The sequence below is a fragment of the Trachemys scripta genome, chromosome 9, assembly GCF_013100865.1.
Source record: "Trachemys scripta elegans isolate TJP31775 chromosome 9, CAS_Tse_1.0, whole genome shotgun sequence".
NCBI lineage: Eukaryota > Metazoa > Chordata > Testudines > Emydidae > Trachemys > Trachemys scripta.
Genome location: NC_048306.1, coordinates 38,424,178 through 38,450,341, shown reverse-complemented (window position 1 = coordinate 38,450,341; position 26,164 = coordinate 38,424,178). Strand labels below are relative to the sequence as shown.

At 48.0% G+C, this 26,164-nt stretch overlaps 1 protein-coding gene across 1 annotated transcript in view; it reads right to left on the bottom strand.

The window, feature by feature from the left end:
• Nucleotides 1-26,164, bottom strand: part of ARL13A (ADP ribosylation factor like GTPase 13A) — a 27,969-nt gene extending 1,805 nt beyond the window's left edge. The window contains 9 exon segments of the mRNA XM_034781806.1: nucleotides 2,449-2,690; nucleotides 2,808-2,901; nucleotides 3,964-4,169; nucleotides 6,821-6,926; nucleotides 8,612-8,861; nucleotides 14,051-14,121; nucleotides 24,537-24,598; nucleotides 25,472-25,496; nucleotides 26,115-26,164. Of these exon segments, the coding sequence (XP_034637697.1) occupies nucleotides 2,449-2,690; nucleotides 2,808-2,901; nucleotides 3,964-4,169; nucleotides 6,821-6,926; nucleotides 8,612-8,861; nucleotides 14,051-14,121; nucleotides 24,537-24,598; nucleotides 25,472-25,496; nucleotides 26,115-26,164 (1,106 nt within the window).

Here is a 26,164-nt window from a genome sequence, read left to right as displayed (position 1 = left end):
AGTGCCCGGCCGGCGGCTGGGGTCTGGAGGCAAGGGGGCTGCCCGAAGCCGGTAGCGCTGGCTCGGGCAGCTTGGCTCTTAAACAGAGCCGAAGAGTCAGGGGAGGAGCAGAGCAGCTGTAGCCCGGGAGAGGAAGTGCCCGGCCGGGGGCGCAGGATCCGGAGGCATAGGGGCTGCCCGAAGCCCGAGCGCTACCGGCTTCATGGTTTGCCGGGCAGCCTCCAGACCCTGCACCCCCGGCTGGGCGCTTCTCCTCCCGGGATCCAGCTGCGCTGGGGAAGTGCCGGCTGGGGGCACAGGGTCTGGAGGCTGCCCAGCAAACCGTGAAGCCGGTAGCACTTGGGCAGCCCTTTTCGCGTGGCTGCGAGGGAGGAGGGGGAGTTAAGGCAGGGACTTTGGGGAAGGGGCAGGGAAAAGGCCTGAGTTGGGGCGGGGCGGGGGTGGGAAAGGGGCGGGGCCAGAGCCCGTGGAGTGTCCTCTTTTTTTATTTTTTAAATATGGTAACCCTAGCAAAGCAAAGGAGCAAAGTAAGCAGTCATGGGATAAGTGGAAACGCCCTCTCATAGCTCAGTAACTGGTTAAAAATAGGAAACAAAGGGTAGGAATAAGCCATCGGTTTTCACAGTGGAGAGGTAAATAGCAGGATCACCTAGGGATCTGTATGAGAACCAGTGCTGTACAACATATTCATAAATGACCTGGAAAAAGGGATAAATAGTGACGTGGAAAAGTTTGCAGATGATACAAAATTACTATAGATAGTTAAGTCCAAAGGAGACTGCAAAGAATTACAAAAAGGGATCTCACAAAACTGTGTGACTGCAAAAGAAAATGGCAGATGACACTCAATGTTGATAAATGCAAAGTAATGCACCTTGAAAAATGTAATACCAATGATACATACAAAATGATGGGCTCTAAATTAGCTGTTACCATTCAAGAAAGAGATCATGGAGTCATCGTGGATAGTTCTCTGAAACAATCTGCTCAAATGTGAAGAGGCAGTCAAAAAAGGTAACAATGTTAGGAGCCATTAGGAAAGGGATAGATACTAAGATAGAAAATATCATAATGTCACTATATAACTCCATGGTACGCCTACACCTTGAATATTGCATGTAGTTCTGGTTGTCCCATCTCAAAAAAGATATATTAGAATTGGAAAAGGTACAGAGAAGGGCCACAAAAATGATTAAGGATATGGAACAGCTTCCATATGAGGAGCAGTTTAAAAAAATTGGGACTGTTAAGCTTGGAAAAGAGACAACTAAGGGGGGGATGTTATAGAGGTCTATAAAATCATGACAGGTGGAGAAAGTGCGTAAGGAAGTGTTATTTACCCCTTCACATAACACAAGCACTAGGAGTCACCCAATGAAATTAACAGGCAACAGGTTTAAAACAAACAAAAGGAAGTCTTTCTTCACATAATGCACAGTCAACCTGTGGCTCTCATTGCTAGGGGATGCCGTGAAGGCCAAAAGTATAACTGGATTCAAAAAATGAATTAGATAAGTTCATGGAGGATAGGTCCATCAATGGCTATTAATCAAGATGGTCAGGGACACAACCCCATGCTCTGGGTGTCCCTAAACCCCAGACTGCTAGAAATGGACTGGATAGCAGTGGATGGATCACTCAATAAATTGCCCTGTTATGTTTACTCCCTCTAAAGTATCTGGCATTGGCTGCAGTTAGATGACAGGATACTGGGATAGATGGACCATTGATCTGACCCAGTATGGCCGTTCCTATGTTTTTATGCTTAGCATGTGGCATTCAGGGGGTAACTACATACTCACTAGAGAAGAATAAGTTCTGCAGATATTTATGTCACATGGACCAGACAGTGATAGGTTCATTGGCAGGTGGCCTACACCACGGCACCCAAAGCAGGTTGACTCAGAAGTTCAAATTCCACAAAAATCCACAAAAAAAGTTCCTTAGCTATGGCAGTAAAGCCTTATAGGGATCTGCTACCACCTGTTTAGTATATTAGTGACTGCAGCACAAGGATTTCCAATTCCATGGTGTGGGAATGGGGAACAGGTACATGTACTTCTTGATACCACTGCAGGATTTGGGGGACAGGCTTAGTAGAGAAGGTCACAAACCCCAGGAGAGGGCAGGAATCAGGCCACCGTCAAAACCCACCATCTAAAAATAACATGCTAGGTGAAATTCAGAGGGCCCATGTGATGGGAACACCCTGGATGGACCTGCTCTGATTGTTTGCAGGTTTGGTTATAAACTGGACCTACCCTGACTTGAGGTGGGTGCTGGGTTCCAGCTAAACTTTTCACACAGCCTTAGTGTTTACATGTGTGAGATGTGCTGTTCGGATTCCCCTGGCTTGAAGTGGTTTCCATCATATACAGGGTTTACAGTTTGGTTCAATGGCTCTCAGCACTCCCACTATACAAATTGTTCCAGCACCCCTGCTAGAACCTTCTTTCAGTCTGACGTCTACTAATACTGTTACCTGCTGGGAGAGGAGTTGTCCCCTGGGGGAGTGGTTTCTCCTGGCCAACTCTGTTGCTGTGGAGGAGCCCAACTGCAGCACTTGCTCTGTTCTCTCCTCCCCAAGCTTTCCCTTCCTCTTCATCAGCCATGCTCCCACACTGCACCAACCCTTTCTTCTTCACCTTCCCCTTCTTTCTCCTTCTCTTGGGTACCTTTGGGCCTTCCTCCTTCTGTGCGGAGAAGAGGTGGGGGAAGTCCATTACCAGAGGTCAGTCACTGTTTGGCAGAATAGTCACAGGAACAGCTAAATTAAGGGGTGAGGAATGAGTGGAGGGGCTGGTTACCTGTGAGAGTGTGTTCTGGATGGGCTGTAATGGTTTGTACTCCCCTATCTTGGCGCTTCCTTCTTGGGAACTCGCCCTTCGGGCCAGCAACGGCCTAGGGACAGGAAAGCACAGACAAATTAATAAATTGACACACACACCCCCGCCGCAATATTTTTCCTCCCACAGCCCTTAGCTGCAGTGTCCCCTGCTGCCCGGCTGTGGCAAGGAAGGGCACACCACCAGACAGCAGAAATTCAGAGACCAGAGCGTGGATGCCTATGAACTACAGGCCCAAATGAAATCCTGTCCCCACGCTCTTGCCCCGTTGAGGAGCTCAGAGGCGCAGGTCCTCGGATGCTGACGGAGGCCCTTAACATTCTGTAGCATCTCTCCAGCCAGCCATTCCATGGAGCCAGTCCCAGGCCTCTGCTGAGCATGTGACCAAGAGCCCCCTGTATGCCTGAAGGTGCTTCTGTTGGCTCCCAGCAGGCATCCATTACTTTCCCTGCTCACGAACCTACAGCAGCCACACCTCATGCACCAGCTCTTGTTCCCTGAGGGCTTTACCAGAGGCCCCATGTACATGCTCTGCCCAAAGTTCTCTCTCCCAGTCTAGTCTGAGGGAAGCGCCTCCCCACACCCCATTGTCACCATGCCAGCTAAAATGGCCACCTCTTTCAGTTTTGAATATAGCCACCCCTCCCCCCACTGGTTTGCACACACGGGCTCAGCTCTCGAGGCACCAGGGGAGATGCTGGCACAGCCCCTGCTGGGAGATGAAAGTGTGTGAGGAAGTTCGCAGTTACTCCAATATCACTAGGAATGGGTTAGTTACTGCGTATCGTGAAGACCCTCTTGAGTCCTACAATTACAGAGCTCTGCGCATCACTTTTCGTTGTGGTGCAGTGTCATTCTGGAGCCGGATTCTGCTCCCGTTTTCACTGGGGTAACTTCTTGGGCTTCACTGGAGTTATTCCTGACTTACACCGGTGTAAGGTAGAGGAGAAGAGTAAGAAATGTGCTAGCTCTGGGGAGGGAGGGAAGCCTTTGTCTTTGAAGAATGAATCCCCCTCTTCTAGGCTTGCTGTCTGCACCCAGATCCACAGTTGAAATACACTGATGTCAGACCAAGGGCAGGGCATGGCCCAGAATATTAACTCTCCATAGAGCAAACCTCTCCCCACGTGTCTGGCTGTGGGCCCGCGCTGCTCTCCTGGGAGCCTCTTGCTCTCGGGGGGCTGGCTGGTCAGGGCTGTCTTGTTGTACCCGGGCACTCAGGACACTGTAGTTGATGGCAATGGTGTGCAGGAGCCAGCGGAGTCCCTGCAGGATGGTCCGGGACTGGCTTTTATGCAGACTTTTGGTTGCTGAAGATGGCTCCTGTGGGCAGAGAAAGCCCGAGTCAGCATCTGCAGCAGCATGACAGCAAAACAGCGAGGAGGAAAGGTACCTGAACAACTGCTGAGAGCAGCTCACCACAATGAGAAGGCCAGCTGCCTGGCTTCTACTACTTCAACCAGGGGGAAGTCCCTGTATGGCTCATTGGCACAGCGAGTGCTACAGATCACAAGAGTCCCAGATCAAGGTTAGCAATAACATGCAGGACACACATCTGATTGCCCAATTAGGCTAAGGATTAAGTCAGCTCTAGTATCTGGCCATCAGGTTGCAGACCTGGGGCCGTGCCATAGATTTCTGTATCTGAGACAGAATCACCTGATCAGCAAGTTGGAGGAAACCCGCTGAGTCCTTTGACATGAGATGGCCTGGATAGGAGAGGGCTAACAGGAAATGGCTCCCTGGTTGCAAAGCACATGGAGAAGTTTCCCCTCTCCCACATAAGATCTAGAAGTGCAGAGAGACTGACAGCATTCCAGCATGCTAAACCACTCCCAGGCTGCATGGGGAATCCTGCTCCAAAACCCCCACAGGCCGCCACCAAGGACAATCTCAGCTGAAGCAGTGTTTATATCCTCTGAAGACCTCCACATAACATGGTCACACACTTGAACAGGTTCAATAGAGGGCACTGGTGACAAACACCTGCCTGTATATGATATTCCCCTTCCACCCAGTGGAATCCTAATCTCAACCTCACACTTAGCGGTCTGCTAGCTGCAAGACAGCCTGAGTGGTGTGGATTACGGTTTGGGCCTTATTTTTATTAGGCTATCATGGGTCCAATGGCCCTTCAGGAGAATTAGGGCCTACTTGGCTCACAACGACCCTGTGGGCTACACCTGAGAGCAGGCAGTGCTGCCGCTTTAAAAAAAGTTACAATATTATAGAATACTATATTCTCGTGGGGGCCCCTGTGGGGCCTGGGGCAAATTGCCCCACTTGTCGTACTCCCCCCCCCCCGGCGGCCCTGTATCACGGCTCCCACTGGCTGAGGTTCACTGCTCCAGGCCAATGGGGGCTACGGGAAGGCTGGCCAGCATATCCCTCGGCCCCACGCCACTTCCCGCAGCCCCCATTGGCCTGGAGCGGCGAACCGTGGCCAGTGGGAGCCGCGATTGGCCGAACCTGTGGATGCGGCAGGTAAACAAACCGGCCCGACCTGCTAGGGGCTTTCCCTGAACAAGCGGCGGACCAGCTTTGAGAACCACTGGTGTAAAGGAAAAGTTCCTTAAACAGAAAGGTGAGAGAAGGAAGCACTTGCAAGCAAGGTGCTGCAGCTGCTGCAGGCTGGGAGGAGCCCACAGGAGGTAGAGCAGCCCTGGGTGGGGACAAGCCCTGAACAAGGGCTCAGTGTTGACAGTGACAGCCACAAGAGAACCATCAGGACCCCTGGAGAAGGGAGAAAGTGGTGGCGCTCCTGTCATTAGGCTCTGAGAAGAGAGCTGGCCTAGGCCTCCCAACCAGAGAGTCTACATGTAAACACTGGCTCCTGGGAAGGGAATAAGGAGAGAGAAGAAACCCCCAGGGAGCAGAGTAGACTCTCTTGGGCAAAGTCCCAAGTTAGGACTTAGAATGGATAGAAGAAACCCTTGGGAAGCAGGTTGGTTTGGCCCCTGTGAGAGGAGTCCTGGGACAGGGCTTGTAACTGGGAGACACCAGAGGTAACCTGCCAGAATCCCTGGGGGAGGGAGGCCACGTGGGGAATCCTGCTGGAGAAGAGGTAGATGTTAGTTTGGCCTGAGAGGGGCTGAAGAATTATGACTTTGGATTTGTTAGGACTTTTGTGTGGACTTTTTTGTTGCCCCTGGAGGGTTTGGATTTTGACTTGGCTGGAGGGCTGAGCCACGCAAGACCTGGCGAGAGGCAGGCATCCAGTAGGAGGCACCGGGGATGAGGACCCCTTACAGCATTGTGCCTTGACACAAGGGGATGCTACAGATGGTGAGTACACCCCCCTTCATAGGCCAAATGCTTCTCAGCCGCTCCCTGTTAAATACTGGTGATGGGACACTAGATACCGAATAAATAATGTCCTTTAATGTTCTCACCAATGCTGAGGTGGTGGCATAAAATGAGGAGAAATGTTTATAATTCCCAGGGAACCTTTGCTTGTGTATCTGCCAGATTCACATCCCAGTGCCTTACTGCAGGGGCTAATGCAGAGATGCTCATGGGGCCATGCATCTTCCTCCCCTGGCACTCCCAGATGTCCTGGGAGCTGTCCTGTCCCCATCACTCCCCCTACTCAACATGAGGCTCTGTATGAAGGGTCTCTCCAAAAATACTATGGCCACTGATTTTGTGTGCCAGGAGCCCAGCTTAAGCCCCCTTAGTATGGGGGTGCAAGACTGTGGGAGCTGCGGGTGCTCAGGCCCAAGGTATCTCAAATTGGGCTCCAAGAAAATGAGCCACTCCAAAAAATCACTGGGCACTTTTGACAGTGCTGGTCTGCATGTTCCACATGCCCATGTTACCTCCCCTCTACATAATTCCCTTTGATGCTGATGGCAAAAGGCCCACAGAATAACGCGTTCTCTGGAGCCACAATTCCTGTATAAGTATGAAGATGAATGAGATCGGTGGGAATGGTGCCAACTACATCAAGCTGGTCAAGCCCTTCTCACACTTACGATGCGGCACAGTGACTTGTTTTCATTCACAAGCTTCTCCAGGGACAGGCATTCGATCAGCTCACATGGGAGGAGGGCATCAACCTTGTCCTGTTTATTGGCCAGCCTGGGAGCAATGAGAAGGGAGGAAGGAGAGAGAAGGATAAGATCTCACTGGCCAGCAGAGCCCCTACAGTAGCTCAACGTTGTCTTTCTTCAGCCTCACTCCTGATGGGGGTAGAGCCAGGTTAGTGCTGTGGGGAGCTTGTCCAGGGTGGTTGGCATGATTTGGTAACCCTGCAGTTTGAGGTTTATTCAAAGGCAACATGGCAAATTCCAAAGACAGCCAGTGAGGTTCATGTATGAGCTTGTGGGAGCTTGCAAGGGCCTGGTTCAGCCCAGACCACCACTCTGTGACCATCTGTCCCAAGCTCTGGAATGGGATCAAATAAACCCACCAAACTCAGCTGCAGAAACTCAGACAAATCTGAGGCAGCAAGAAGCTTCACTTTGGGTTTGGCAGAGTCTGGCAAAAGCCCCCAAAAGTTTCCCTAGACGCCTGGCAGGGACAGGTTTTAGTTACACAAGCTTCTTATCTCTAGAGTGGAGGGGACCATGAAAGTTTGGGATTGCTGAAGCAGAGGGATGGAATCCACAGTCTCTGTCACATGGACAGGAGAACTCCCAACTGGCTCATGGTTCCAAATGCACAATCGTGAGATTTGGGGTAGGCTTTGTTCATCCCTAACATTCACTTCACCCCAGGCCTGCTCCTGTTTGAGTCAATGGCAAAAATTACATTCACCTCAGTGGGATCAGGACTGGCCCCTCCACCTAGCCCTGAGCCTGGACCCCCACCCTTTCCTTATAACCCACTGTCATGCTCTGCCGCAGCCCCCCGCTTCACAGACTAACTGCTTTGTCCCATCCATCCCGGCAGTGCAGACACCATGCCAGTAGAACGCAAGGGACTGGGGGAGACACTATGAGATAGGACTGAGGGGCTCAGTGACAAGGGCCTATTTATTCACATGTTGCCACCAACATTTCCAGAGCAGTTCAGGATGTGCTAAGCTGAGGGAACACAAAGCCATGGTTCCAAACTGATGTGAACAGAACCGTGTGGCTGGGCTTTTCTTTCTGCATTGTGTCAGCCAGGCCCAGTTAACACTAAGCACAGAGTCCTATGGGGAGCGTACCATCACCCCAATGCTTGGCAGAGTCTCCCAGATAAGCTGCACCTGTCTCATTCCCTAAAATAACCCACCATACTACAGTAACTGCTGAATCATGTTAAAACTCAGACACCTTAAGGAGACCCAATGGCAACCAACAAGACTAAGCAGATGTACTATCTGCTCTGTGTGGGAACCCATGAACCCCTCTACTCTACTGTCTCTTCACCCAGTTTAGACTGACAGCTCCATGGAGCAGGGACCTTCTTTATGCACCTGCAACATGCCAGGCACATCTCTGTGCAATATAACTAATGATCATCACAGAGGCACCTGCAGCTCTACTCTGCAGAGAACACAAGAGAAGTGGGGTCTGCAGAACTATCCTACTTTCACTCCGTGCTGGTCTCACCTGCACTGTGCTTCTTTCTAATCACCCCACCAGCCCTAATCCAAAGGGACAATCCTCTCTTAATTCAGCTTCCTCATTCGTTCCGATCCTGGGTGCCCCTCACACATGCTGTTTCAGCACTGGTATCCCTGAATATTGCCTTTGAGGTTCCTGCCTGGATGTGCAGCAACCCCGTTTACTGGAATGGCCAAGGAGCATTTCAATGCAAGGGAGAGGTAGACTTACAGTAACAGGGGCTTCCCTGAAATCCTAGGGTGAGCCAGAAGACGGCCCAAGGTTCTCTTGGCCTCTTCCATCCGCAGCACATCGCTGGAGTCCAGAACAAAGATAATCCCGTGAGTGTCACCGTAGTGATTACGCCATGTGCCCCGCAACCTCTGCCCCCCAGATAGGTCGATAAGGGAGACTTCAAACCGGTCCACTCTGAGTTCTGTCTGGTTAGGCTTTGTTGTGGGGAGCACCTCACACGAGAGCACTGCAGAGAGAACAGCACACACAGTAACACACATGCAGCCCCCAGACAAACACTGAACATTATTATCCCTTATAAACCCAGATATGGTTTATAGCAAGGATCCCCTGTATTAGCATTAACCCCCTTCAGCTACATTCCTGTTCTCATTTAAAGGGGATACATTGGCAATTCTGGGAAACGCCAGGACTACATTCTCTATGGACACTCCAGGGAGTTATCTCAGGCCCTTAGCCCCTGGATTTGAAGTAGGGTGGTCCAGTGGTTAGGGCACTAGCCTGGGCCTTAGGAGACCCAGGTTCAGTTCCTTACTCTGCCACAGATGGCTAGTGTGACTCAGGTGAGTCATTTAGTCCCTCTCTGCCTCCATTCCCCATCAGTAAAATGGGGATAATGGGATGGCCCTGAAAGGATAACTGCATTACAGATTGGAAGGTAGTACAGATAGCCCAGTGATAGGGGCCAGAAAAATACTGTAGGTAGGTTAATCCTAGGACTGTGTTTGCTGTAGGCTATGGCTGTTTCAGATCCATTTCCTGTCTTAAAGTAGGTGATTCAAGCAGGGATTAAGTCAGTCTTGGTCAGCATCATGACTTTAGGTCACTGCAGCACAAACTCCTTGCTCTGTAAAAACAACAAGGAGTCCTTGTGGCACCTTAGAGATTAACAAATTTATTTGGGCATAAGCTTTCATGGGCTAGAGCCCACTTCATCAGATGCATGAAGTGAAAAATACAGGAACAGCTATAAATACTTTGTCCTCACCCACAACTATTTCAGATTTGGGGACAATTTATACCTTCAAGTCAGCCTGACTACTATGGGTACCCGCATGGCCCCTCAGTATGCCAACATTTTTATGGACGACTTAGAACAAGCTTCCTCGGATCTCGTCCCCTTACACCCCTACTATACTTGCGCTACATTGATGACATCTTCATCATCTGGACCCATGGGAAGGAGGCCCTTGAGGAATTGCACCAAGATTTCAACAATTTCCACCCCACCATCAACCTCAGCCTGGACCAGTCCATACAAGAGGTCCACTTCCTAGACACTATAGTGCTAATAAGCGATGGGCACATAAACACTGCCCTATACCGGAAACCTACTAACCGCTATACTTACCTACATGCTTCCAGCTTTCATCCAGACCATACCACGTGATCCATTGTCTACAGCCAAGCGCTAAGATACAACTGCATTTACTCCAATCCCTCAGACAGAGACAAACACCTACAGAATCTTTATCAAGCGTTCTTAAAACTGCAATACCCACCTGGTGAAGTGAAGAAACAGATTGACAGAGCCAGAAGGGTACTGAGAAGTCACCTACTACAAGACAGGCCCAACAAAGAAAGTAACAGAACGCCACTAGCCGTCACCTATAGCCCCCAACTAAAACCTCTCCAGCGCATCATCAAGGATCTACAACCTATCCTGAAGGACGATCCCTCACTCTCACAGACCTTTGGAGACAGGCCAGTCCTTGCCTACAGACAGCCCCCCCAACCCAAAACAAATACTCACCAGCAACTGCACACCACACAACAAAAACACCAACCCAGGAACCAAACCCTGCTACACACCCCGGTGCCAACTCTGTCCACATATCTATTCAAGGGACACCATCATAGGACCTAACCACATCAGCCACACCATCAGGGGCTCATTCACCTCCACATCTACCAATGTGATATATGCCATCATGTGCCAGCAACGTCCCTCTGCCATGTAGCAACATCCCTCTGCCATGTACATTGGCCAAACCGGACAGTCTCTATGCAAAAGAATAAATGGACACAAATCTGACATCAGGAATCATAACATTAAAAAACCAGTAGGAGAACACTTCAATCTCACTGGTCACTCAATAACAGATCTAAAAGTGGCAATTCTTCAACAAAAAAACTTCAAAAACAGACTCCAACATGAAACTGCAGAACTGGAATTAATTTGCAAACTGGAAACCATCAGATTAGGCCTGAATAAAGACTGGGAGTAGTTGGGTCATTACAAAACCTAAACTTAAACTTAATTTCCCCATTACTAATTTCTCCCTACTGTTACTCACACCTTCTTCAAAAAGAACAGGAGTACTTGTGGCACCTTAGAGACTAACAAATTTATTTGAGCATAAGCTTTCGTGGGCTACATCCCACTTCTTCGGATGCATAAAATGGAACATATATTGAGGAGATATATATACACACATACAGAGAGCATGAACAGGTGGGAGTTGTCTTACCAACTCTGAGAGGCCAATTAAGTAAGAGAAAAAAAAACTTTTGAAGTGATAATCAAGATAGCCCAGTACAGACAGGTTGATAAGAGGTGTGAGAGTACTTACATGGGGAGATAGATTCAATGTTTGTAATGGCTCAGCCATTTATTCAAACCTAAATTGATTGTGTCTAATTTGCATATCAATTCGAGTTCAGCAGTTTCTCATTGGAGTCTGTTTTTGAAGCTTTTCTGTTGTAAAATAGCCACCCGCAGGTCTGTCATTGAATGACCAGACAGGTTAAAGTGTTCTCCCACTGGTTTTTGAGTATTATCATTCCTGATGTCAGATTTGTGTCCATTAATTCTTTTGCGTAGAGACTGGCCAATGTACATGGCAGAGGGGCATTACTGGCACATTTGGGGGAGGGATAGCTCAGTGGTTTGAGCATTGGCCTGCTAAACCCAGGGTTGTGAGTTCAATCCTTGAGGGGGCCACTTAGGGAACTGGGGTAAAAATCTGTCTGGGGATTGGTCCTGCTTTGAGCAGGGGGTTGGACTAGATGACCTCCTGAGGTCCCTTCCAACCCTGATATTCTTCTATTCTGATGGCATATATCACATTGGTAGATGTGCAGGTGAACAAGCCCCTGATGTTATGGCTGATGTGATTAGGTCCTATGATAATAGATATGTGGACAGAGACAAGCACCTACAAGATCTCTATCAAGCATTCTTAAAACTACAATACCCACCTGCTGAAGTGAAAAAACAGATTGACAGAGCCAGATGAGTACCCAGAAGTCATCTCCTACAAGACAGGCCCAACAAAGAAAATAACAGAATACCACTAGCTGTCATCTTCAGCCCCCAACTAAAACCTCTCCAGCGCATCATCAAAGATCTACAACCTAACCTGACAGATGATCCCTCACTCTCACAGATCTTGGGAGACAGACCTGTCCTCGCTTACAGACAACCCCCCAACCTAAAGCAAATACTCACTAGCAACCACACATCACTGAACAAAAACACTAACCCAGGAACCTATCCTTGCAACAAAGCCCGATGCCAACTCTGTCCACATATCTATTCAAGTGGGATGTAGCCCAGGAAAGCTTATGCTCAAATAAATTTGTTAGTCTCTAAGGTGCCACAAGTACTCCTATTCTTTTTGCAGATACACACTAACACGGTTGCTACTCTGAAACCTGTCACACCTGCTTGTCAACTGTCTATAATGGGCCACTCTCTTACCACTTCAAAAGTTATTTTCCTCCCTTGGTATCTTGCTGTTAATTGATTTATCTCATTAGACTGACCTCACACTTGGTAAAGCAACCCCCATCCTTTTATGTATTTATACCTGCTCCTGTATTTTTCACTTCATGCATCTGATGAAGTGGGCTCTAACCCACGAAAGCTTATGCCCAAATAAATTTGTTAGTCTCTAAGGTGCCACAAGGACTCCTCGTTGCTTTTGCTGATAGAGACTAACATGGCTACCACTCTGAAACCTGTCTCCAGGGGCGACGGACCTGTCTGGTTTTAAGATTAAGTTGGATAAGTTTATGGAGGGAATGGTTTAATGGTACAACATAGTAGCCAAGGAAAACCAAGCAATGGTACATGAATAGCATAATGGCCAACAAGGGTCAGGCTAGAGACTCTTGCCTATATGCTCGGGGTATTACTGATCGCCATATTTGGGGTCGGGAAGGAATTTTCCTCCAGGGTAGATTGGCTGAGCCTCTGGAGGTTTTTCGCCTTCCTCCGCAGCATGGGGCAGGGATCACTAGCAGGAGGGTCTCAGCCGATTGAAGTCACTAAAACACAGGATTGGGGACTTCAACGGCAGAGTCCAGGGAAGGGTCTTGCGGCCTGCAGCATGCAGGGGGTCAGACCAGATGATCATAATGGTCCCTTCTGACCTTAAAGTCTATGAGTCTATGAGTCTATGAGTCCTTGCTCTGTGACACCCCTGTTCAGAGACCTATTCTAAATCCTGGCAGATTTGGCCTTGGCACATGGCCTGGGGGGAGGGGGGAATAGCCCCATCCTGTCACCCTCTTTCCTACTGTGCAATGGCAGGTTAGGTTAATCCTAGCAGTATATCATGACTCTGTTAATTGTTTTAGAGTGGCCAAATGGCTTGGCAGGAATCCCAGGGACTGAGGCCTGTCGATCTTATCCCCTAGGTTTAACCTGAGTGGATACCCCAGTACTACATTTCTGTTGCATCTGGCTGTCTAAATCCCAGTTCTGCGGAAGGGGCTGTTGTATTCCAGACACTCTGCAAGTCTAGATGCATCACGCTGTACGCCTGCATCCTGTGTAACAGCCTGATGCAGTGAATTCAGATCTCTGATGCTCAGCAGTGGCTTGGTCCTCAAGCCCCACAGAGAGTGAGTGATACAGACTGTCCCAGTCCACATTCCCTAGGCTGGACTTGGACAAAATGTCAGCTACATAAAGTTACGTAATAGACATGAGAAAGTCAAACTCTGCTACCAGAGCATAAAGACACAATTAGGATCCAATTTTGACCTCACAGGATTATTACAATGCTGCCTCCTGCAGAGGATGGAGGGGAATAATTGGAAGCACAGAAAGATTTATCCCCTCAGTGATGGGGAGATTTGAAGTTATTTGCAAAGAACAATAAACTCTTTGCCTCTGGAGTCATGTCAGCTCATCTGAGACTCAGGGTATGTCTACACTGCAATCAGAGGTGTGACTGAAGCACAGGTAGACACAGCAACAAAGCTGAGGTACTGCAGGTAGCAGCCTGGGCTGTGCAGCCCTGCCCAAGATCCTGCTGCTGGTGGTGGCTTCAGTCCTGCTGTTATTGGAGCTAGCTGGATCAAACCTAGCTCGGATATGTCAACACATGCTGCGCTCTCACCTCTGACAGCAGCATAGACATATCCCCAGATTCCAGCAGTAACCGGAGACAGTTAGCTCCTCACCTCTCTGTATCTCCATTATGAGGGAGGTTTTCCCTGTATTGTCCAGGCCCACGACAAGGAGGGTCACTTTCCTGATGAGGAAGAAAAACAAAGTTAGCCTGCACCGAGGAGATATTCTCCCCTCCAAGCTATGGGACTGTGGTCTCCAACTTGAAATGGTCATCACAGCCAACAGGGATTTCCCTAACCACCCCCCATGGGGGTGTTTACCCCCCCCCATTTCCCCAACACCCCTCCCCCCCCCCCCCCCGCAGTTTTGTGAACTAGTTACATGCAATGTTGCCAGTTTAGTGATTGTTTGGAAATTTGAATTGAAATTGAAACATTAATACACACTTTAAAAGCATATAAAGTGTATCATAAAATTAGTGTATCTGAAAAAGTATAATAGATTTGAAAAGTATGAACATAGACTAGTTTCCTTATACAGCTGTTGTTTTTTATGACAGTGTCAGTGCATTCATTTCGGTGATGTTGGCCAACCTAATTATTTCAGATTATGATTTGTAAGCAAAGTCTAAATGAGCTCTCCCTGACAGCTAGTGGTGAGCTGGGGCTGGGGGGAAAGGCTTCAGGATCAGACTGTATTTACATTCACACCTAATCTACCTAGGTATCCAGCAAACAGAGCTACGTTGCCCAAGTGATAGATTTTGGCTGGGGTTGGGTTACAAATCACTTGAATGCGCGCGGGGGGGGTGGGGGAAGAGTATGAAATGTGTTATTCTTATTGTATGAGCAAAGGGCAGTAGAACTGTACTTACCCTGCGCTGATTGAGGGCATCAAGAGAGAGGGTGGGGACAGGTGTTTTGCTTGATGGTCTGCCTGAGGCCTGGTCTACACTACGACTTTAATTCGGATTTATCAGCTTTAATTCGAATTAACCCTGCAACCGTCCACACAACGACGCTATTTATTTCGATGTAAAGGGCCCTTTAAATCGATTTCTGTACTCCACCCCGACGAGCGGAGTAGCGCCAAAATCGATTTTAACATTTCGAATTAGGGATAGTGTGGCCGCAATTCGATGGTATTGGCCTCCGGGAGCTATCCCACAGTGCATCATTGTGACCGCTCTGGACAGCAATCTAAACTCGGATGCACTGGCCAGGTAGACAGGAAAAGCCCCGCGAACATTTGAATTTCATTTCCTGTTTGCCCAGCATGGAGAGCACAGGTGACCATGCAGGCTGATAATCGAAAAAGAGCACCAGCATGGACCGTGAGGGAGGTACAGGATCTGATCGCTGTATGGGGAGAGGATTCAGTGCTTGCAGAACTTCGTTCTAAAAGACGAAATGCAAAAACTTTTGAAAAAAAATCTCCAAGGGCATGATGGAGAGAGGCCACAATAGGGACTCTGAGCAGTGCCGCGTGAAAGTCAAGGAGCTCAGACAAGCCTATCAAAAAACAAAGGAGGCAAACGGTCGCTCCGGGTCAGAGCCGCGGACATGCCGCTTCTACGCCGAGCTGCATGCAATTCTAGGGGGGGCTGCCACCACTACCCCACCTGTGATCGTGGATTCTGGGTCGGGGATAGTCCCATCAGCGACGCCTGAGGATTCTGCCGATGGGGGAGAGGAGGAGGAGGAGGATGAGGATGAGCTTGCAGAGAGCACACAGCACTCCATTCTCCCCAACAGCCAGGATCTTTTTATCACCCTGACTGAAGTACCCTCCCAAGCCAGTACCCAAGACTCTGACCCCATGGAAGGGACCTCAGGTGAGTTTACCTTTTAAAATATAAAACTTGTTTTAAAAGCAAACGGTTTTTAATGATTACTTTGCCTGACTTTGCATTCGCGGTCAGTTCAGCTACTGGAAAAGTCTGTTAACGTGTCTGGGGATGGAGCGGAAATCCTCCAGGGACATCTCCATGAAGCTCTCCTGGAGGTACTCCAAAAGCCTTGCCAGAAGGTTTCTGGGCAGTGCATCCTTATTCCCTCCTCCATGGTAGGACACTTGACCACGCCATGCTTGCAGCAAGTAATCTGGTATCATTGCCTGACAAAGCCTGGCAGCGTATGGTCCTGGTGTTTGCTGGCATTCAAGCAACATCCGTTCTTTATCTTATTGTGTAATCCTCAGGAGAGTGATATCACTCCTGGTAACCTGGTTGAAATATGGGAACTTAATTAAGGGGACAGAGGTGGCCGTTCCTACTGGACTGTTTGCCTGTGGCGGAAAATAAATCCTTCCCTGCAGTTAGCCAAGCGCAGATGGGAAATTGGGCCTGAGTTTTTTGCGTTTGGCTAGCAGGGATCTTCCCTGATACCAGCCATGCGGTGGGGGGGAGGGGTACAGCGATCATCCCAGAGAATTCATGGCGAGAGGGGGGGGTGGTTAGTTTGTTTTCTGGTGCTGCTGAATGTTAACAGAAAAACCGCAGCACTCTACAGGCTATGCTTGGTATGTGGGAAAGGAGGGCGCAGAAGCTGTAAGACAATGGCTTACCATGGCCGCATGCAAGCTGAATTCTGTTGCCCAGACCTGTGATCTCTAGCAGCAAAGCCACAGGCACTCAGCATTAAGAGGCAAAATGCGACCTTGCACAGAAATCACATGTGCTATGTAATGTGAATAGTGTTGGTCACCGTGAAAGAGTATAAGCATTGTTCTGCAAAATGTAGCTTTTTAAACAATTCTCTCTTTTTTCCCCTCCCTACAGCAGCTGCAAATTCCTCAAGCCTCCCTCCTCCATCCCGAAGGTTATCACAGATAAGGCATCGTAAGAAGAGAATGCGAGACGAGATGTTTTCTGAAATTATGGAATCCAGCCACAGTGACAGAGCTCATCTGAATGAGTGGAAGGAAACAGTTTCAAAGTATAGGAAAGAAGCCAGTGAACGTGAGGACAGGAGGGACCAACGTGAGGACAGGAGGGACCAACGTGAGGACAGGAGGGACGCTCGAGATGAGAGGTGGCGGCAGGAAGACCAGAGGAGGCAGGATGCAACGCTGGGGCTGCTGCGTGAGCAAACAGACATGCTCCGGCATCTGGTGGAGCTTCAGGAACGGCTGCTGGAAAACAGACTGCCGCTTCAGCCCCTGTTCCACCCTCCCCATGTTCCGTATCCTCCTCACCCAGACGTGTAAGAACGCGGGGGGGGGAGGCTCCGTACACCTTCCCATTCCACCCCAGTAGACAGCCCAAGCAAAAGGCTGTCATTTTTTTAACCTTTTCTTTGTGGCTTTTTCCTTCCCAGCAATCCTCCTCCCAAATACCACCCAGGTTCCCTCCCTCTTTTTCTAATCTATTAATAAAGAATAAATGATTTTTAAATGACAGTGACTTTATTTGGTTTGAAAGAAAGCTGGGGGAAGGGGGAGGGTGGGTTCCTTACAGAAAATCAGTCACTAAAGGGGGCGGGTTTTCATGAAGGAGAAACAAACAGATATTTCACACTGTAGCCTGGCCAGTCATGAAACTGGTTTTTAAAGCTTCTCTGATGCACAGCGCTTCCTGGTGTGCTCTTCTAATCGCCCTGGTGTCTGGCTGTGCGTAATCAGCAGCCAGGCGATTTGCCTCAGCCTCCCACCCCGCCATAAAGGTCTCCCCCTTACTTTCACAGAGATTGTGGAGCACACACAGCAAGCAGAAATAACAATGGGGAGATTTCTTTGGCTGAGGTCAGAGCGAGTCAATAATGATCGCCAGCGACCTTTTAAACGGCCAAATGCACATTCTACCACCATTCTGCACTTGCTTAGCCTGTAGTTAAACAGCTCCTGACTCCTGTCCAGGCTGCCTGTGTACGGCTTCATAAGCCATGGCATTAAGGGGTAGGCTGGGTCCCCAAGAATAACTATTGGCATTTCAACATCCCCAACGGTTATTTTCTGGTCCGGAAAGTAAGTCCCTTGCTGCAGCCCTTTAAACAGAGTAGTGTTCCTGAAGACGCGAGCGTCATGAACCCTTCCCGCCCAGCCCGCGTTGATGTTGGTGAAACGTCCCTTGTGATCCACAAGTGCTTGCAGCACCACTGAAAAGTACCCCTTGCGGTTTATGTACTCGGTGGCTTGGTGCTCCAGTGCCAAGATAGGGATATGGGTTCCGTCTATCGCCCCACCACAGTTAGGGAATCCCATTGCAGCAAAACCATCTACTATAGCCTGCACATTTCCCAGAGTCACTAACTTTCGTAGCAGCACCTGAGTGATTGCTTTGGCTACTTGCATCACAGCAGCCCCCACAGTAGATTTGCCCACTCCAAATTGATTCCCGACTGACCTGTAGCTGTCTGGCGTTGCAAGCTTCCACAGGGCTATCGCCACACGCTTCTCAACTGTGAGGGCTGCTCTCATCTTGGTATTCTGTCGTTTCAGGGCAGGGGACAGCAAGTCACAAAGTTCCATGAAAGTGCCCTTACACATGCGAAAGTTCCGCAGCCACTGGGAATCGTCCCAGACCTGCAACACTATGTGGTCCCACCAGTCTGTGCTTGTTTCCCTTGCCCAGAATCGGCGTTCCATGGATAGAATCTGCCCCATTAACAACATGATCTCCAAAGCACCGGGGCCCGTGGTTTCACAGAATTCTGTATCCGTGTCCGTGTCCATGTCCATGTCAATGTCCTCATCATGCTTGTCGCTGCGCTGCCGCCGCCGCTGCCTCCTCGCCTCGTTTTTCTGGTCCTGGCTGAGCATAAACTCCACGAGAACGCGCGAGGTGTTTACAATGTTCATGACTGCTGTCTTGAGCTCAGCGGGCTCCATGCTTGCCGTGGTATGGAGTCTGCAGTGTTCACCCACCCAGGAAAAAAGGCGCGAAAATGGTTGTCTGCCGTCCGTTGCTTTCATGCAGGGAGGGAGGGAGGGAGGAGGTGAGGCTGTACCCAGAACCACCTGCGACGATGTTTTTTGTCCCATCAGGCACTGGGATCTTAACCCACAATCCCAATGGGCGCGGGAGACTGCGGGAACTATGGGATAGCTATGGGATAGCTACCCACAGTGCAACGGTGCAGAAATCGACGCTAGCCCCGGTACTTGGACGCACACCACCGAATTAATGTGCTTAGTGTGGCCGCATTCATTTCGACTTTATACAACCTGTTTTTCAAATCCGAATTATATAAATTCGGATTAATCCCGTAGTGTAGACATACCCCACTGAGAGCTCAGCTGAAATCACTGAGAGCTGGGTGGAACCTCAAGAGACCAGCTCACAGAGGTCACAGTGGCAGGTGGCAGCAGAAGATGATGGCGCAGGGCCATTGGAATCAGATTGATGGAGTGAATGGTAGCACAATGATCAACAGTGGCCAGAACGAACAGTGAGCAGTTGGAGGAACGAACAAGGTACCTTCTTGTCCCCCACCTGGGAGGTGAACTCATGTGAAAGCACCTCTGAACTCTGAATCTCCACTGACCAAAGACAACACTGAGGAGTCTTAATGAGGCTGTTAAGAATGCTGGAGACACAACACAGTTCATGCGAACAAACATGGCTGTGGCATCATACTTTCTATTTAAACAAGAGATACCACACACTACAAACTGGAGGCCAATGTTAAGTGCATTGTCACTTGTTCATCCTGAAGTTGAACACTGGTTCCGAACAAGATCAGCAAATGCGCACTATCTTTCTGCAAGAAACTCAACTGACAGGCTAAAAGCAACAGAGGGTCCTGTGGCACCTTTGAGACTAACAGAAGTATTGGGAGCATAAGCTTTCATGGGTAAGAACCTCACTTCTTCAGATGCAAGTAATGGAAATCTCCAGAGGCAGGTATAAATCACTATGGAGATAACGAGGTTAGTTCAATCAAGGAGGGTGAGGTGCTCTGCTAGCAGTTGAGGTGTGAACACCAAGGGAGGAGAAACTGCTTCTGTAGTTGGATAGCCATTCACTGTCTTTGTTTAATCCTGATAGGCTAGACGCATGTGGTGCAACAGGGAAAGACTCAACAGTTGAAAAAGTGAAGAACTCTCTCACCACATTCAAAAAATGTACATACATGGCTGATGAATGCACCACTGCAAATGGGCATCAAGTATTAAGTCATTGTGTACTTTATCTTGATGTCAGTGGTAGGCCAGTAGATGCATTTCTAGATGTTCAAGTTATAGAAGACAGATTGGCTGCATCTGTGACAAGGCACATCTTAGAAGAGTTAAATGCTTGTCAATTGGACCCCAAGCAGATGGCTGCTTGTGCATTTGGTGGAGCTGCAAATGTCTCTGGAAGACATGGTGGAGCACAAGCTTTGCTCAGAGAAAAGTGTAACCCTAATCTCTCCTATACACACTGCAGAGGTCATCTACTCCAACTAGCGCTAGTATGAGTTGCAGACTCTTCAAAAGACATTTAAAAAGCTATAAATTTAATGTCTTCATTATATTCTTTTTTCAGCAAGAGTCCAAAAAGACTGAATATCTTGGAAAATGTAGAAGATACACTGGGACTGAAGTTCAAATTAGTCCAACCTGGGAAAACCCTCTGGCTTTCTCATGAGCGATCCTTGGCTGTTGTCTTAAAATTACTCCAGCCATTATTACTGACTTTGGAAAGTATCTACCAAGATGGGATGGATCTAAGTAGTGAGGCTGGTGGATTACTTTTGCTACTATGTTCAGAGAAGACTATTGCCATTCTCTCTCTTGTAAGTCTACTGTTGAAACCACTTGGGTCATTAAACAATGCCATCCAGGCGTCTGCTACAACAGGAGTAGATCTTTGTCCAGCAATAGAAGCTACATTTGGATCAACTAGAGAGCTATCCATTGAAAAAGTACTGGAAGAAACAAAGACTTCAGTCCAGAAGTTGACTAATGAAGGCATTTATATTGAATCCTTAAGTGAAGAGGACAAGAAGTGTTTGTTAAGACAACTGAAAAAGTACACACACTTGATTCTTAAAAATCTACAACAGCGACTTCTAGATTCTACCCAACCTCTACATAGCTTTTACTGTCTTATAAAATATCAACAGTTGAGTGGAGTGAGGCACTACCAGCAATGGGGCTGCCATGTGCTCAGGACAGAATAGAGAATTTGAACACAGAGTGGAATATCATACGACCAATGAATGAAGATTTGACTTCAACTTCTTTTTTATCATCACTAGTGGCTCAACCCGATCTTTATGCTATGTTTCTGGGGCTGAAAGAAGTAGGAATTCATCTCTTGCTACTCCCAGTCACAATAGCTACAGCTGAGCATTCTTTTTCATCATTGAATAGAATTTTGCATTTTGAAAGAAGTCGCCTTCTGCCTGATCATGTGAATGAACTAATGAGGATATCAATTGAAGGAATGGAAGTACCGGACATATGAGAAGCCACCAAAGATGAATGCATTGCATTCAAGAAGTTCATTAGCAGAGTTGTGCAAAATTATAACAAGAAACCAAGAAGGATGTAGATGTAGTGCTTCATAGAAGGCTTGAGTAGCCAACTTTAATTTGTGTGATGACTTTAAAATCTAATAAAATGGTCATGAAACATTTTTCAGTTTTTACTATGGTGCCATGCAGCCCAGCTTCACCCTCACGGTCTCACCTCCCATCGGCCCTGCCCACACCCTGTAAATTTGAACACACCCCTCATTTCAATTCCTGGGGAGAACACTTACAGCCACCATCTTGTGAGGAATTATCCTAAGGGCTCATTGGGTCTAGTTCTCCCTGGTATAACTCCCCTGAATTCATGGGATTAGAGCAGGGAGGAAGTTGGCCCTTTGTGGACATAGGGTGGATCACTGAGGATGAGGGCAGGGTAAAAGAGTAACACAGAAAAAACACCCTTAGTCTGTTCCGTAGGGGCCAGCCCAGGATTGTCCCCTCCAGCAGGGTTCTCATGGCTTGGGTTCCTTCCCTGGAGCAAGGCCTCTTGCCACTACCTGGACAGAATTCTTCCCAGAGCCAGGGGCCTGCCTCCTGCATCTCTCCTCTAGGGACTCATGACAGCCTAAGGCTTCCTGCCACTACCTGGGAATTCCTTGCCCCTTGGCGCACACCTGCCAGGCCTGCTCCCACTCCGCTGCAAGTTCCTGTCTCTAGGAACCACCTCAGCTGAGCCCTGGTAACCCTTTATCAGACTTATTAGCTAATCAGCTGCCAACCAGCCATCTAGGGATTTAATTATTGCTAAGGGGCCTGGGTTGGCTCGTTCTCCCTTACAGGCCTGTCACAGGTAGCTGGTCCCTGACTCCCTTGAAAGGGCTGGTCCCTGTGACAGAGCCCCTCTCTCCTGGACCCTCCCCTTACATTGGTGTTTACATCAATGCAGAGTCCCCATCTATCCTGAGAGAGTCAAAACAATGACATTTACAGGAATGGGGGTAAGGAGCACCAGGGCTATGCCCTGACAAAGTTCTGCCCACAGACATACATCACACACAGCACTCTGGGCACAGGAGTGCCTGTCAGACCCACTTCTTCTCTTGTGCTGTAACCCCAAGATGCATCAATGACACTTTGCCCCGTGATGCTGAGACCTGGGCCAACAGCCACCTAAGGTGGCCAACAGCCACCCCTCCTATTTTATTCTTCTTTACTCATTGTCCCAACAGACAAGAAAATTCCCAAGACCTGAGCACAGCGATGAGCTGGAGGGGAACTCCTTGTTTTAGTTCTGCCACTAATTTTGAAGGAGGTTTGGGCGATTCCCCTGCCTCTGCTGAAGCTCACCCCTTCACTGGACATGGCTAATCCCCCCTGAAAGAGATTACTTATCCTTGGGGCTCAAACATCCTGCTGAGGAGCTCAGTGTTTCCTTACTGACCCATGAGATAGTGCCAAATGACAGATATTTTCAAAAACATTCCTAGGGGAAGGAGTCCCCAACCCACCCCATTCAACTATTGCATTAGGGAAAAAGGCCTGATTCTCCTAACCCTGCACCTGTGCAAGGCTGCCTACAAACCGTTCCTGCTGACGTGTGGGAGTGAAACATTCTGATTTGGGAGCATTTTACATCCACTTTGCACAGGTGTAAATAACTAGATAAGGTACAAGGCAAAGGAGAATATGGCCCAAAGAATTGTCCCTCTGCTGAGCAGTAGCATATCTGGGGCCTTGCACGTAAGCTTCCCCATGGAGGAGGGGCTCATAAACAGCATGCAGGCAATCCCTTCTTTCAGGGATCTCTGCCCACTAACCAATGCCTAGTTCCCAGGGAGCAACTCTGCCTGAACAATTGCCTAGTTACATGAAGGCAGAGGGCAAAGTCTCCTGCTACCTCCACAGCTCCCCTAAAGAATCTGCAACAACAAAACTAACAATGACATCTCTTCAGAGACTGAACATTAACTCACATGCTAAGAAAAAGAAGGCGTAAGACTATGTGTAACAGTGCTACCCGGTGACCCCTGCTGTAGCAGTCTAGACATCTCTAGCAAAGTGCAGCTGTCTCCTTCCATGGCTAGGAGACAGTGATTTTGTTTACATGGAAAAACGAATTAATTGTATTACTGAGGTGTATGTGCTGGGGATACATGGCTCATTGCAGGCTAAGGGGACACTTTTGTGGGACCCCTGCATTAAAATACTGGTAGCGCATCACTGCATGATTTTTTTTTTTATAGCAAGAATTCCTAATACTATCACAAAATGCAGAATTCAGCTCTCACTAAAAGTAATGGGATGAAACTGAGCGAAGGCTAAATAGCAAAGAACATTTGCTAGTACCGAGGTCTATTTCTTTAGGGGTACTATTCCCCAATGTAAATGGTGAAAACTTTATTGCTTGGTCATTTTAGCCTAAAACTAAACAAAACACTGGACAATAGAGCTAGTCAGAAAAAACTTCAATAGAACCATTTTCCATCAGAAGATTCAATTCCATCTAAATCGAAATGCTTCACGAAATCATGTCCTCTCCACCAAAAATTTCATTTCAGAGAAAAAGTAAAAAATGTTCCAACAAAGACAAAACATCCCTTTCCCTCATTTTCCAAACTAAACATTTTGATTTTACATTTTTAAATGAGTGTTTAGAAATTTTTTATTTTGTATTATAAAATAAAGTCAAAATTAAAACATTTTGGATTTGGTTGAAAGGAAACATGTCAATCAACCTGGAGTGAAAATTCTTCAGAATTTTCCTCTGTGGAGAATTTTTAAATTTTCAGGTATGTTTCAAATTGAAACAACGCCAGATTTTGAAATCTTTCGTGAAATGGAATTTATGTCCTCTGCATGCATAGGGAACATACCAGTCTAGCGCAGGAGTGAGATATGACCTTTAAATCTTTTCCCATCTGGTTTTCAATTTAATAACATTTTCTTCATTGTTTCTAACATATTTTAACATTAACACTATTTTGATGGGTAAAGCAAAGAGCTTGGAAACATCACAATGCAACACACTCCCTCTCTGACAACATGGACAGTCCTATGGGCTGGAGAAATGGGGCTCTCTCTTTGTCCCAGACAAAGCAAAGGGTCAGACATCCCATCAGTCACTGATTCATTTCTAACACAAAGCTGTGGGCAGTTAACATACAAAATGTCATGAGGCAACTGGGTCCTGGGGGATTACCTGATTGGTTCCTGTATGGCCTGCAGCCTAGACCAGCAGTGGGAGAGGAGCTGGAACATACTCTGCAGAGAGGGGAGAGCCTCTCACCTCTGTACCTAGGAATACCAGAGAAAGTGAACATCAAGCCTTCCTTACTGCTGTGCCAGCCAGAAGGTGACCAAGAGAAGAGTCGTCACTGATACAAGGACAGAACCACCAGAGACTCCAGTTCTACTGTGCTGTGCTTCATCCTCCCAGCTATAACAATGCTCATCTGTCCAGAACGACCACCCATTGGGCTGTAGATAATGCTTTATTGGGGTTTCTCAGGATCCCTAGGACTTTCCCTCTCCTGCACACAAATAGGCCTGGGCTCCCCCGTCTCTTCTGGGAAGGGTTGTGCTGGCCTGAAATTCCTCTTTTTGTGTGTGGGGTAGCGGAGTCATGTTAGCCTCACTCTCCCTAAAATCTCCTGTTTTTAGCCATGTGTAGAAGGGTCAAAATGTCGCGAGAAAGTCTGTAAACTCTTTCAGGCAGGGACCATCTTTGTGTTGTGTGGCTGTACAGGTCCTGGTCCTTGAGTGGACCCCCTAGGTACTACTGCAGTGTACAAGTAATAAATAACTGGCCTGGTTTTGCAGGCCCAAGTGGTTCAGAGCAGCCTCCAAACTTTGGGATGTTTCTCTGAACTGAACCACCAGCAGTTTGTCTATGGCCAGCCACCACACACTGGGTGTCCACCTGAGAAGACAGGATAGTCAATATTCTAAGCCAGATCTTCAGTTAGTAGGAATCTGTGACTGGGTTTAACTGTGTTTTTCTTAGATGCTATCCTCTTCTTCTGCCCTTGCCCATTCTGCCCTCTAAGCATAGGGCCAGATTCTCAGCTGATGTTAATCAGCATAACCACACTGAAGTCAACCACTGATTTGCACCAGTTTAAGAGTTGACCTGACCTGATGCTGGGAGGAGTAGGGAGGCCTGGGGAATGGGGAGAGGTAAGGACAAGAGGGAAGGGTAATATCTAAGAAAGTCAAAATTAAACTCCTGCTCCATTGCAGAATTTTAAATAAGATGTCCTGTGAGCACAGAATAACCAGATAACCAGAACTAACTGCAAGTCTATTTGTACAATGCCTAGCACAATGGGGTCCTGCCCAAAGACGGGGGTTTCCAGGTACTTCCACAATACAAATAATACAGACATTTCTTAATAATAATAACTATAATTTCTATTATATTAAATAGTTACTATAATAGTGACAGTAACTCCACTGTGGCTTTCTTTTTTTTTTTTATCATCATCAGGGTTGGAAGGGATGTCAGGAGATCATCTAATCTAACTCCCTGCTCAAAGCAGGGCCAATCCCTAGACAGATTTTTACCCCAGTTCCCTAAATGGCCCCCTCAAGGATTGAACTCACAACCCCAGGTTTAGAAGGCCAATGCACAAACCACTGAGCTATTCCTCCCCCAATTGAGTATCACTATTTTTCTTTCCTAACGAACAGCAGCTGATCAGACATTCCTCACTGGAGATAGCCCGTTGTTCACTGCAAGCAGCACAAGTGAAGCAAAGCCATTCACCCGGTCACTCACTGTGACTCAGAGTAACTCCCATCACCGCCAAACGGAGTTTTCAGTGACAT